Source organism: Perissodus microlepis, chromosome 17 (assembly GCF_051167445.1).
Source record: "Perissodus microlepis isolate ML-2025 ecotype Zambia chromosome 17, ASM5116744v1, whole genome shotgun sequence".
NCBI lineage: Eukaryota > Metazoa > Chordata > Actinopteri > Cichliformes > Cichlidae > Perissodus > Perissodus microlepis.
Window position 1 is genome coordinate 9,685,619 of NC_140477.1, and position 14,065 is coordinate 9,699,683.

The 14,065-nt window shown below is 39.1% G+C and overlaps 1 protein-coding gene across 3 annotated transcripts in view; it reads left to right on the plus strand.

Moving 5' to 3' along the window:
• LOC146369212 (protein PHTF2) overlaps positions 1–14,065 on the plus strand; it is a 56,722-nt gene that overhangs the window by 17,398 nt on the left and 25,259 nt on the right. For all 3 annotated transcript variants that reach the window (XM_084910552.1, XM_084910554.1, XM_084910553.1), the window contains one exon: positions 4,424–4,504. In XM_084910552.1, coding sequence (XP_084766678.1) covers positions 4,460–4,504 — 45 coding nt within the window. In that variant the 5' untranslated portion in view covers positions 4,424–4,459. The remainder of the gene's footprint in view (positions 1–4,423; positions 4,505–14,065) is intronic.

The following is a 14,065-nucleotide window of genomic DNA, read 5'->3' on the forward strand; positions in this document are numbered from 1 at the left end:
AAAGAAAAGTGTCTGGACTTCTTTAAGTTGCTTGAAGACATTTCACCTCTCACAATTGCTGCACGCAGAAGCTTCTTGGACGAGAGGTGAAATGTCTTCAAGCAACTTAAAGAAGTCCAGACACTTTTCTTTCCCAGCTCCAACCTTATTGAGTTTTTTTTTTACTGTATAGCCTGTTTGTTTTTCACTCCAAGTTGTGACGATAGTTTGAGTCGCCTATCATGCAGAAACTGAAAAACATTTGCTGCTTCTGCAAGGATTTCCTGTTTTGTCTGTTTTTATGTTGGTGTAACTAGAATATTTAAAGTGTGAAGACCTTTGATGTTCCAAAGAATCAACAGACAGACATTCCAACAACATACAGTATTATTATTATTATTGTAGATCTCATTTTACGTTGTGATTTTTGATGCAGTTGATAGAGTTATAATGCTGCTAATGGAAATCTCTGCTTCTGATTAATTAATTTGTTATTAGCTAAACCTTTGAATGTCATTTCACTAATACAAAAATGATCTGCAGTTTTCCTAAACTGGACATGATGCTTTCTGTTTAATCCTCACACTCACATTAAAATGTGCACGTGCGAATTTCAAGCTTACTCTTCTGTTTAAATCCTTGGTTTCATTTGTCCTTTTACCACTTCTATCGCGATCTCTCTGCTTTTAATTTAAGTTTTAATCGAAATGTCTTTACTGACACACTACATGTGTAACCACATGGAATAAAACAGATAAATGAGCATAGAGCATGCTTTGTTGCTGCTTAAGTTAAAGGTAAAGCATGCATTTATTTATTTATTATATGCAATTTATATCAAATACAGTTTGGTGCAGCAGTAAGAGGGAGGAGTCAAGATTGTAAGTATAGACATTGCAAAAACAAAAACCTTTCTTCCTGTGTCTAAAAATGTCTTCAGCCCTCTGCTGCTGCGCGCGCACACACACACACACACCTCTTTCCAACAGTATAAGCAGTGTGCATGCAGCAGTTGTGGTGCAGGAACTTGTTTGTTTAGCTTTGAGTATTAGTCAGCTGGTGGTTTTGCAGTATTTCTGTGTGAGCTTGAAACCTTTCACAGTTGGCTCAAGTATAACATTTTCTCACCACCTTGCTTTTAAACTTTGGACGCTCACATTTTCACACACAAGTCTGGGTTCACCTAGCAATGGCTGCTTGGACGGCATAGACTTTGACGCACACAGTCAAGCCAATACTCTTCTCTTTAAAGTGGCACCTTTATCATTCATTCAGCATTTGTGTTGTGGTTTTGCCGATGACAGATAAGCTATGGCGCTATCAAACACTATGTACTATGGTCTCTAACATGCATGTCTCACAAAATTGAATCATTAGTTCCATGTATTATAATTGTCATTATATCTCTAAAAAGCTGGTGCACATCAGAACATGCGCGGAACATAAGTAACCACACTGGAAATGATGACCAAAACACTCACTGGAAAATGTCAGGAATTGATTACCCTGCTGACTGAGGCTGACAGCACAGACAACCCTTCACATGCAAAGCAGGATGTTTTCACTTGGCTGCGTTGAAATTAAACGTTCCGTCTCATGTGCAAAGCTTGAGACGAGTGAGAAAAGCTTGTGCTAGAAAAACAGGAGAAATGGCAGCCCTTAGTTAGCTTTCTCAAAAAGCTGAAAAGCATATGTCTGCAGCCATGTTTGATTGAATTATATGATATAATCCACGACTTAAGAAAAGCTGAGAGCAACTGCTACCCTGTGAGTCAGCCTGGCCTGCAGCCGATGCCCTCTGTCCCTCCCACTCACACAGCAGGACAACGCTGTGCTTATGTAACAGAGAAGTAGAAAAGGGATACAAGGAGACTTAAGATAGAGGAAGGAAGAGAGGCTAAAAGAGAGAGGGCAAGAAAGACAGGAGGAGAGCGGCTAATTGCATGCCTCCATGTTTTCCGCTTGACAGCTTTGCATTAACCACATTTTGTCCTCGTCTTCCCCTTCATCTCCATGAGTTATTTACTTATTAAAGCACTTGCACTTGTCATATTAATAAAATCGTCATGAAAATTTGATTTAACAAATCTTTATAGAGAGAAGTCAGAAACCCACAGTAAGCTGATTTAAAATGGAATAACTTTTAATGAAAATGTGTCTGTAATCTTGTGCAGCATGCATCAGGATGTGCAATTACATCTTTTTGTTATATCAAGTGTCAAATGACTCTGAAGCTCAGGCTTATTGAAGCAGATCCAGTACTACTCTGCTTTAACCACAGCTAGCATGTTCTCATCACCTCCACCCATCTGTGGAGCGTGTTTCAGTGACGGCTTCCTGTAATATTGGCAGAGTGCACAGTGAAACTACAGCCAGGAAACTGTCATGGTTGTATGCTCTTCCCATCAGTGACTCAAATACTGATGATCAACTCAAAGTTGTAAAATTAATGGTTTGTTGCTGAGGTAAAGTGTCTTGAATAGAGCAGTCAATGCAGTTTCATAAAGCACCAAATCACAAAAACAGTAACGTCAGGCTATAATAATATAATTTCTTTGGACCTTGATTTTAAAAGGTTAACCAAAAATAAAGCTTTGATGTCATTCTTTTTGTCCATTTATTTATTTTAGACAAAAAAATGGCTGGAGCCCAGAACAGGAGGACTTAAATCACACATCCATAATTTGCTATCTGTATAAATTGTCAGCAACCGCCCCCCAAAATTCTCCATTGCCTCCACAAGGATAAAGTTTGTTGCTTATTGGATTGTGTTATTGAAAACAGAGCTGTCAGTTCCTTCTCTGATTTCTGATTTGTGATTTCTTTCACATTTTGCATCGGCTCATTTAAGATTGCGGGTGCAAACGTGTCAGAAAAGTAACAAGGCATTATGCATGATGGGTTTCCTTTGTGCCTCTGAAAGTGGTGGGCTGTGCAGGAAAAATGTCCAGTTCCATAGTTTGTATTTTGGTCTCCGCCCATGAGCTTTGGGTGCAGTCCGAGAAAATGACATCATAGATAAAAGTGGTGGAAATGAGAGTCATCTGAAGAGCGTATGCAGCGTCCCTTAGGGATGAGGTGAGGAGCTCAAAGTAGAACTGCCACTTTGTATCAAAAATCAGAACCAGTTGTGATGATTCTTGCATCTGACTAGGATCCCTCCCGGGCGCCTCCTAAGTGTTTTGGGCATTTCCTACTGGGGGGGTTGGAGACCCCAGTGAAGACCTAGAACACTGTTTCCGCATGGAAGAGCAGAAGGAGGTGGCCGGGGAGAGAACAGTCTGGGCATCTCTGCTGAGATGCTTTCCCCTGTGATCCATACCAGAGAGATAGTAGAAGATGGAAGGATGTAGTTAAAAGATGAACAACCCATTGGTTTGTGAAGTCTTGTGTTAAAGCCTCAACACACTGTTTCCCATCTGTGTTGTTGTTGTTGTTGTTGTTTTTTTTAAACTGGACATGACAAGTGAAGGAGAAACTGAAGGGAACACCCTGACGCATAAGGGTAAAGCTTTATCAACTTGCTTTGACTCTACTGCGCACAGAATAATCATCACACTGTATCCAGTAAGACTTTAAACTCATTTCAAATTCAGTGTGGTGCTGTGTTCAGGCAAAGTTAACCACACCAAAGATGTGTCTTTGTCCAAATACTCACACGCACATTAATGACAAACACGTTCATAAATCCAACTTAATGACATGTTGACATTTTGTAACCATCAGTGTGTATTCATGTGTGTGTGCATTGCGTTAAGGTGACATAAGTGTCCATTGGATTGCATGCCTGTGCATATGGGTGTGTGTAATGGGTGTTTGCGCCTATTTTTCCCATTCATACACACCCAAACCACTGCAAGAAATCAGACAGCCATAACCAGACCGCTTCCACAGAAGTCTGTAATTTGTGTGTGTGTGTGTGTGTGTGTGTGGAGGGGGTGGGGGTTCAGGTGAGGATTCAAAAGGAATAACCAGCTCTAAACAAGAGTGTTTGTTTGTATTGTAAGATGGGTGTCAAGGGAAACAACATTTAAAAAAAAAAAAAAAAAAAAAGTGACTAGGCTTATTACTAAGGTGTGTTATTCAGTGCGTACATGTCTTATGTTTGGACACGTTTAACATTGATTAGCGTACAGGTTAGACTTCATGTTCAGATTTGTGTACAAGGAGAATCCATCACATCACTGTCCATCCCTTATTTATCCTCTTAAAAGCCTCACTGAGATTAAAACACTGCTTTTTAAGAGTGACCTGGTTCTATTAGACGTGTCAGTGAGATTCGCTTTTAAAATTGATTGTGGGAGGGGTGTGTTTAGTCCCCTCCCTCTTTTATTTGTCATGACACACCTGCCTACCAGGTATAGACCTCAGTCCTCCTCTCCCTCTCCCCAGTACTCAGTCACTCACGCTGCGCTCTCTTCTCTCTCTCGCTGTGTGTTTTCAGTCTAAGATGCCCTAGGCGGTGAGGAGGGAAATGTAAATGGCTTCCAAAGTAAAAGATGCTGTGGTGTGGTACCAGAAAAAGGTAAGGCGCTGCATTTTAAAATCTGCCTTTTTTTTTGTGTGTGTGTGTTTGGTTTCACACTATTGCTGTGCTTTTGTTTTTAAGTATATAACTATAATATTAAAATGAAAAACATGTATTTAATATGATATTTTGACTTATGACTACCTCTGAAACTATGCTTCGGGAGGTTTGATAGCACCATTAACCTTTTTATGCACTCTTACTAATACTAGTTTTACAAGTCTGCTTTTCATAGCGTCTTATTTAAAAGAAAAAAAAAAAGGCTTTGACCTTTTATAAGCCCATTACATTTAATTTTTTTCTTTTATTTCTCTAAATGACACTTTTTTAATATTCCTATTATCTTTGCACTACCTTGTAGCCTATAAAGAAGACTAATTTTGCCCAGTGTGATTACTATTATTGTAATGATTGGGACTATGTTGCAATTTGCATTTTATAGACATCAATCATGCTTTCCCTTTGCATTGTAGAAGTGTCTGATTAAGGCATCGTCTGTGCATATTAAATTGTATTGATATTTTATACTTGTGTGCCTCAGCTATAGTCTTTAAACCATAGCTGAGGCATAGCTGATTATAATGCTCAATATTGTGAGCTGTCGGGTGGACCTTCTTTTCTTTAAGACTCTTTATAAAGTCTTTGCTTTATTCTATTCTTTGAATAATCTCCTACACATGGCTTCATCTTTTTTCTTTTTTCTCTTACATGCTCAATAATGAAAAGCAGTCTGCTTTTACTGCACTTGGGAAATGCAGTTTCATTCACTTTACTCTAATTCTACTCTCATCACTTGACATCTATTCTAAATTTTGTAGTTTAGAATTAGTAATGTAAATGTTAAAAACACAAAAAATGAGTGTAGTTCCCTCCTTTTTATTTCTTTACTTGCTTTTATTGATAATGATACATCTTGTCCATGATTTTCTGAGTTTAGCAAGTACAGAAGAGCAAACTGATCATCTTTTACAGAGAAATGCACAGAGATCTGGTAACGCTGACCAGTTTTGCTTGTATTTGCAGTCATCCTGACTCTGACCCAGTAAAACACTGTTAATTAAGACATATTTGCTCCTTTTGCTGCAGTGATTTCTTACTTTCCTAGCATACATACAGACTGCAGTATATGTATATACTCAGTAGGCGATCATACATTGTTCTTGCTCTGTGGCACACTGAGGGAGAAGTCGCTAAATCATTTAATTTCTCTTTTTAAAAAAGAAATAAAGATAGTTTTACAAGACTTCTGACACTGAAGCGAGCAGACTCCTTCAGTAAACCATTTTGATAATGACTTCCTTGCTGCTGTCAGCAGCGACATTGGGGTCGAGCCGTTCAGCAGCGCCTTCAGCCCGGCTGGTGTTGTGTGTCCTGTTGTTCCATAGTCTCAGATATCAGATCCTCTGTTGGACTCCAGCGCTGGTCCCCCTGCAGCTCTCAGCTTACACACTCATCTGCTCTCACAAACCTGACTGCCTGTTTTTCTTTTCTCTGCCCTCACTGCTGGCCTTTTTTTCTTCTGCCTTTTTCTCTTTCTGCTCACACCTGCCAGATGTAGAGATCAGAAGCTGGAATGAGAGCTCACAGAATATGACCCATCAGAAGTAACTTTAATGAAAGAACAACATTGAAAACACTTGTATGTGTCAATATATAAATTTTTAATCATTTTTAAAAATGTTGTTTTATTACTTTAAGTTAAATTCTTTATTTTGTTTCTTAAATATAGGAAACGGTAAAGATTGCACAAACCCTACTTGGGTTGTTTTCAAACCGTTGTCTTGGCATTAGCTGATTAATCTGAGTTAAACGGAGAATGTTTTCTTTAAAAAAGCATTAAGCTCAATGCATTTCTTGGGTATTTGTTCATCATACGTCTGTGTTTTGTGTGTCTAGCAAAGCTTGTCTGGGCAAAGGCACACCAGTGGCGACAGCCGCTGAGTCACGAATGACTAAACCTTTTTCTTTAGTGCCCTCACACCTGTCCTCAGGGGACTTCTTTATCTAGCGTGTCTCATTTAGACAAGTTTAGTGGTTGTTTATTTTCTCAACTGAGTGAGAAAACGCACAAGAGATTAGGTTTAACTTTTCTGCAAGCCGTGACCAGGATTTCAGTGTCTCACAAGAGACTGTTTCATTTGTCTGCATTAACCCTCTCAAGGCAGGCGTTGCCCATTTGCAACAGTTAAAAACTAACAACCTGATTACCCCACATACATATTTTATGAGTTTTTTTTACTCAGAAGTACCACTGCAGGACTTGGTTGTACATTAGCAACAAAAAGTTTAATTTGAGCCTGAGAGGGTTAAATCTCTTAAGTGTTCTGTAAATTGGACAACAGCACACCATAGATGAGTCTTGAGAGGCATAGAAAGGTCCACTGCACCTTATTATAATGTCTAGCTTGTCAGGAAAGGGTTTGATATCAGCAGCATTATGTAACCGCCTGAAATCTTGCCAATCAAATCTTCTCTGCCCTCAGGGAAGATTCATACTTCTCAGATCCAGCTTCACACAGTTGAATAATTTGTTGTTTCCAAGTGAAAAGATTGGCTTTTTTGACACAGATGATCAAAAAATGTATTTGTTCACTTGCCTCTGATGGCTTTTAGCACTGCAGATTCTGCAGTTTCATTGTAGATGTTTGACATTTCTGATCCATCACAGTATAGTTAAAACGTCAACAAACAAGTCAGATTTAGATTTGGGCTGTTTTCAGTAAAGCTACTTTCTTCTAAAGAAATCGCTGAGAGATATTTATAGTATTCAGCCTGCAAGGTGAATTAATCCAAGGACACATTGGTGTTAAATTCTTTAAATGTTTCCTTTTTTTAATGCTGTGAGCTCCATAAATCTGATTAAATTCAGCCAGGATGATATAAAAGTGCACATTTATGCTTGCCAGGTGTGTTTTGTTTTATTTGGTTTAGTTTTTTGTGCTATATTTTTGCCTATTTTTAAATGTGTAAAACTGCAAAAATGGTTCACAATGCAATAAAAGACAGGGTCCAGTAACAGTTGAGTCTCACAAAGCTTATTCAGTGTATTCACATGAAGTTACATTTTATGTTGCAGAGAAAGTTCGAGATTGGAACCGGTCTGTTAAGGTGTGTTTCACAACTCGGGCTCTTCGGCCTCTAAACCCTTCAGGCTTATGTCAGAGTCACAGTGTATTTCTGACTGCTGTGCTGGGAGACCAGCTGTAAATAGACTCAGTGCCTTGTTTGTGTCGAGTCTGTTCTTTTCCTCACTGCCGTGCCATGCCAAGCCCATATCACAGTGAAGGCACATGCACCGGAGCAGGCTATATCGGCCACAGCGCCAGCCATACTTACTTTTTCTCGCTGACAGTTTGTTTGTTGTTAACAGATAGAAAGCGGTTCCATGTAGAAATTATTCAGCTTTAAATGTCTTGAACATTTTAAATGTCCCATGCATGTTGGTTTATGTTTGAGCTGAAAATGTTTAACTGTAACAAATTTAATTGTAGCTTGCGTGTGTGTATTTTGAGATGTGACACAGTGTGTATTTTTGGAGGGTGTTTGTTGTTGACTTCTCGAGATCAGAAAGTCTCGTGTGAAGATTCACTGTGACCACACATAGCAGTCACAGGTCTATATTTAGGAGATGAGAATTTTTGTGGACTATCTTGTCGCTTCCCTGTTGTAGTTTCTTGGTGCAACTCCTTGGACGTTTACATCTCAGAATATAATAAAAATCATCTGACCTTTACTGGGTTCTGAAACTAGGCATGACTTGGTAAATAATGGCATGGTGTATTGAGCCAAAATGCAGAAAGTGTGTGAAAAACTAAGTTCACCCTCACTGTTTGCATAGGAATTAAGAGGGTAAGTAGCCGTTATTATGCTAAGTCAAATACACCTGATTAAGTTATCATCAGCAAATCTGTAAAAGCAGAAGTAGTTTTAATTGTTTGTCTGCTGTCTGTTAACATAACACAGAGGAGGACATCAGCAATGATCTCAAGTGATTGTTGCTGTGGTTATAAGGCCATTTCCAAAACAATTCCAAGCCCATCACTGTGCATTGAGAAAGATTATTCACAAGTGGAAAACATCCGAGACTCCAGCTTGTTCCAGCAGATTCACCCTGAGGTTACACTGTGCAATGTTTAAAACCCAAGAGCTCCATCTTGGCCTCTGCAGGCCTCGGTTAGGAGGCTAAATGTTAAAGTTCATGACAGTACAATATTTTAAAAAAGAACAAGTCACTGAGTTTGGAATGGCAGCTACTGCAAAAAAGCTTGTCCTCTGTAAAAAGAACATGATAGCATAGCTTAGGTTTGCAAAGTTTCATCTGAAAAAATCATGAGACTTCTGAAACAATGTCCTTTGAACAGATGAGCCCATAATGTACAGCACTATGTTTGGGGAAAACCAAACCCAGCATTTCAGCACAAACGCCTCTTACCAGCTGCGAAGCACGGTGGTGTGGGGGGGATGATTTGGGGTTTTGCAGCCACAGGACCTCAGCACCTTGCAGTCTTTGAGTCGACCATGAACTCCTCTGTATACCAAAGTATTCGTCTGTCTAACAAGCTTGGGTCAGAATTGGGTCCTGCAACAGGAAGATGATCCCAAGAACAGCTGAAAGAGAAAAGAAGCAAGGTAACGCAATGACGCAGTTAAAGTTCGGACTGTGAAGAAGAGCGGGCCAAAATTCATCAAAAGTCATACAGAAAAGATTGACTTCAAGTTATCACTGCTGAAGGTGATACTACTGGTTTTTGCATCATAGATTGTACTTAGTTTTTCCACATACTGCTTCTGCATCTTGGCTTAGTTTTTGCTAAATAAATAACGGCATTTGTTAAGTTGGGTTGGAAAATCACCTTCTTAAGTAATGATAATCTTCATTTCGTTTCCTTCATTTGTCCCAAAGCAAAAAAAAAAAGAAGCATTGATAGGTTTGTAGCATAAACCTATTCGCTGGAACGTTCAAGACAATTTACTACACAGCAAAAAGCAAGACACAAGTAGGCAAAGTTCTTTGTGTTACTCATGCATGAGGGAGACCTGCCTGGAGCCAAGTGTCGTTCCACCCACTTGACCTCCGTCAGACTCTCAGCCAGGTTCCCCATAGCACTCCTTTTATTGTGGTTACATGAATATGCATAGGTTCATTAACATATGACGTTTCATATAGGTATACATGTGGACAAAGAATACCGTGTGTGTGTGTGGGGGGGGTCAAGATGTGACCCTGTGAAGACTCCCCAAAGCTGGTGCCAGGAGTCTAGCGGTCCATCTGAACAAAAGGCTCTTACACTTAAACAGATATACGTGTGTTTGCTATACCATATATCAGCAAGAGAAGACACGACCTCTCCTAGGTGTGTGATCTATGCCAGAACCCTCTGAAGAGGAGTGAACGCACTCCCCTCTTCATGCTACACAGTTGTTACAGACCTCCAAGGATGAGACATTCTATCAATCTACAAATGGTTATATACTTCTAAGAATATATAAATATATCTTTCTAGGCATAAATGACAATCCAACAATACAAATCTAACAAGCATATTGTTCTTTTGAAATGTCCTTCATGTGTTTCTGGCAGCCAAATTAAAGTTTTCCTATCTGACACACACATGCACGTACACATCTGTCTGAGCAGAAAATAAACCTTACACACAGACTACAGGGAGAGCTGTTGTTGTAGTCGCACATCTCAGGGGTTCGTGGACACCACGAAAAACTTCTTTTTAAATGTTTTTATTTTTGCTGATTCTTTTCTTTAGTTTGTTTCTTTTGTTTTTGCCCCTTTACAGATTTCTTCTTCTTGTACAAAGTCGCTTATTTAATAAGAGATTATTGGAGGTTATTAGAAGGTGGAAGCTTCATGTTTTTATCACTGTAGCTTAAATATACACAGAACAATTTTAAGACTTTATTATGACTGTGGCATTGTATGATTTCACTATTTATTTAGACTAATTTTAAGTTGATAATTATTAGTGGTAGCTGCAATCTTTTGTGTGTGTTTGAACCTGGGCTGAATGTATTACTATATTTACACAGTAGTGATGCCCTAGAGACACACTGATGGAAAAATCCCTCCCCTCTTTGTGGGACGCTGGGTGTGGTTAGCTCTCACACGCTGATTAACCACCAAAGTCTGGCTCAGAGAGAAGAGATGTTTTCAAACTGGAAGGAACGAGGAAAAACTGGATGAAAAGTTGACACAAACATCTGACAAACTACACTGTCAGCAGCTTCACACATTGTTAAAATAAATTTGACTGCTACACGTTGTAATCTTGTCTTTTATCTCTCTGGTGGGCAAAATTAGTGTGGGATTTGCTTTCTGATCCAGAGAATCACTAAATCTTTGCCAATTATATATATTTTTTTTTAATATTTTTTTATTTATTTATTTTTTTGCAGTGTTAATAGTTTAGTCTGTGAAGCTACTGCTGGAAAGGTGACGTCCTCATTGTTGCTTGTTTTGTCTAATCTTGGTGCAAATCTTGATTTTAAAAAAATAAATAAATAAATAAAATAATTTTCCCTCAACAGCTCAGGCAATCGGGTGCTTAATAATAGTAGGTTATTCATAGATTTTTTTTTATGGTTTTCCAGGATGGTGACTTTTTGACAAATGTTCAGAGGAATGTTTTTTGAGCCTCTTAGCACTGACCTATGAATCATTAAAGCATAAAAATAGACCCAACTCAAAGGATGACCCAGTGTTGTTTACACATAACAGGCACATTAGCAAAGAACCCGTTTTACATTGTATCATTAGGTACTATGTTGCATATGTGTTTTTGTGATAGCCCGGTAGTATATACATTTCTTTTGCTGACTCTATGGAAAAAACAAAACAAAAAAAACAGTATAACACAGTTTGACAGGCATAAAAGTGTTTGTTTGGGAATCACCTTGTTGATAAAATAAAGAGCAATTGACTGAAAACTTGGCATATCTCAGCATGGTGTTTAAGCATGTCTTTGAAGTTTGAGAAAACTGGAACAAGTGGAGCATAAAACAAGTAGTGGGGGGCCTAAAAGAAAGGGGGGGGAGAGTCTGCAGCAGATCAACAGTATCTGAAAGTCATATACTTAAGAAACTGGGGGGAAAAAAATCAGTAAAAACCTGGCACAGGAACTGAAAGATGCATCTAGGCCTTCAGGTGATCCATCTACTGTTGACGCAAGCCTCTTTAGAAATGGTCTGAGTAGAAAGTTCGCTGTCAAGAGGCCATTCTTGGGGAAAGGAAATGGGGAGAATTTACACAACTGGACTGAAATTCAGTGGCCACAGGTCTGGTGGAGTGATGAATCCAAATTTGAGATTTTTGATTGATGTTCTTGTCGGTATATACAGAGAGGTTAAACAGTGAGTATATAAAGCTATCTGTAAACAGTGGAGGTGAAGGCTTGGCCATGGTTTTGAGGGGTTTTTTTTGTTTTTGTTTTTTTTAGCCATTGGTGTTGAAAATCTTCAAATATGCTGGAAGTATGAACAGAGAGAAGTAATGTCAGATTTTGATTCACCTGTATTTGATCTCAAGCAAAGTGCCAATACAGTAAAAGCATACCATACCACACCATGGATTGGCCTCCCCAGAGCCCAGACTTTAACATTATTGAAGCAGTGTTTGATCATCTTGATGGAGAACCAAAAAAAAGAGCTTTGAATGCCCTTTTGCTGACTCTATGAAAACCACTTGAATGAAACTCGTTAGAATAGTGCAAACTCTGTTTTTGCATTGCCATTCAATAAATCACTGCACCTATTTTGCATTTTCCTGGTAAAATATGAAGAAAACACGGTAGGCTCAAGTCTTTTGCACAGTACTGTTTACCTGGCTTCTGCAAAACCTGCAGTTGAGTTGGGAATTGAACTCCCGGCCCTGTCATTAGTAGCGGACTCACCCAACCCTCTTAAAGCTCAGCGGCCCATTTCATTTGAAGCTGCACTGTTCAGGATTGTTACATAATGTCCACTGACAGGTTGTCCCCCTGTAAAGTTTATATGACAAACGTGTTAACAGTTTACACATGCAACCCACAACAAACAGAGCAACATTACCATTTATGTGGAATCGTGTTTGCTCTTTTGTTGTTCTGTTTTTGGTGTACACTAATTCCCAAGGGAAATGTTGTGGTTTCTGGACGCTAGAGTTGAAGTTTACGGTTGAACAGTAATTAAGGCCTTTATAGGATAGGTATACTTCATAGGTATGAGGGGATAAATCATGTGAGATAGTCCTCGAAGGCATGGTTAATGCAGAAATATTGAATCTTTATTTTTAAGCCGACTAAACCCCAAACAGACAACGGATGAATGACGACATCGCGCACTGAAGAGTGTAAATCATTCGTGGCTGACGTTTCTGTTAATATGTTAAACTTCACGTCAACAACATTCCTCTGAAAGTCAGCATCTGTCTTTGTCTCTGATACCCCCTCAATTGCAGAGGCAGTTATGTAACTCCGCTCTCCTCCTCCGACTCCCCTCGGTGCATCGTCCCTCTCTGTTGTCATGACGACTCCAGCATTGCTGCAGCGGCACAGCTCTTGATTTGCTTGTCAAATTGCTGAACCTTGATTTTTTTTTTCTTTTGTTTTTTGTTCTTCCCTGGTCCAAATCCTTACATTAAAACTGAGAATTTAAGTATTTTGAGATTTATTAAAGCAGTTTTTTCCAAAATGGTCAAAACCAGCTGGCTGATCATGAGTGGTTGATGAGGTAAATAGATAGTGATGTAACAGTGTGTGAGTGTGGTGATAAGAGGATTTACAGTGCTGTAAATGCCTCTCTGTCAAATCACAGTTACCTCGCGACTCTATGATGTAACAACAGATGAGCGTGTGTGCGTGTGCCTCCACTTTCCATACCAACTTTCACTCTTATCTATCCCCCTTCCACTTTTATCTTCCTACTTAGTAGTCTGGTCATGTTTGTCCTCTGACTGTCCTCCACATGTGCTCCAAACATCCTCTCCTGTGTGTGTGTGTGTTTTAATGGGCCGAGTGGAGTGGAAAATTGGCTGTCAGTCTAAATGTCATGCAGTCAGTCAGACATCCAGAACTCAGCTGGTTTTACCTTACTGGTGGAGCCTCAAGATCCTCATCTGTCCCTAGTCGATAAGTCACAACCCTTTTACTATATAACACATGAAGGATTTATTTTGAAAAGCATCTATAATGTTTTAAAGCAGTGGTAAAAGGTAATACTCAATTCTAGCTTCAAGTATAAGTTCTTCGTTATATGCTTATGAAGCTGAACACTGAGATGAGTGTTTATTCACCTGCTTAAAAGGCTTCTCAGTCCACTCCAGCGTGGATTCTTTCCTTATTTGTACGTCGCCTCGGACAAAGAGTCTGCCAAGTCATAAATGTTTAAATAGGAGTTTAAAATTAGACTGTCTCAAGTTGCACCCATTGAAAAAATGGTCTTTTTTTTCCCTTCCTATAGTTAGTTAGAGTTATAATGAGACAGGGAAGGAAAAAATTAAGGTGGCCTTAAGTCTGCCTTTATCTGTTTATAATTTAGTGCTGTTGGAGGTGCTTTAATTGATCTTCAGCA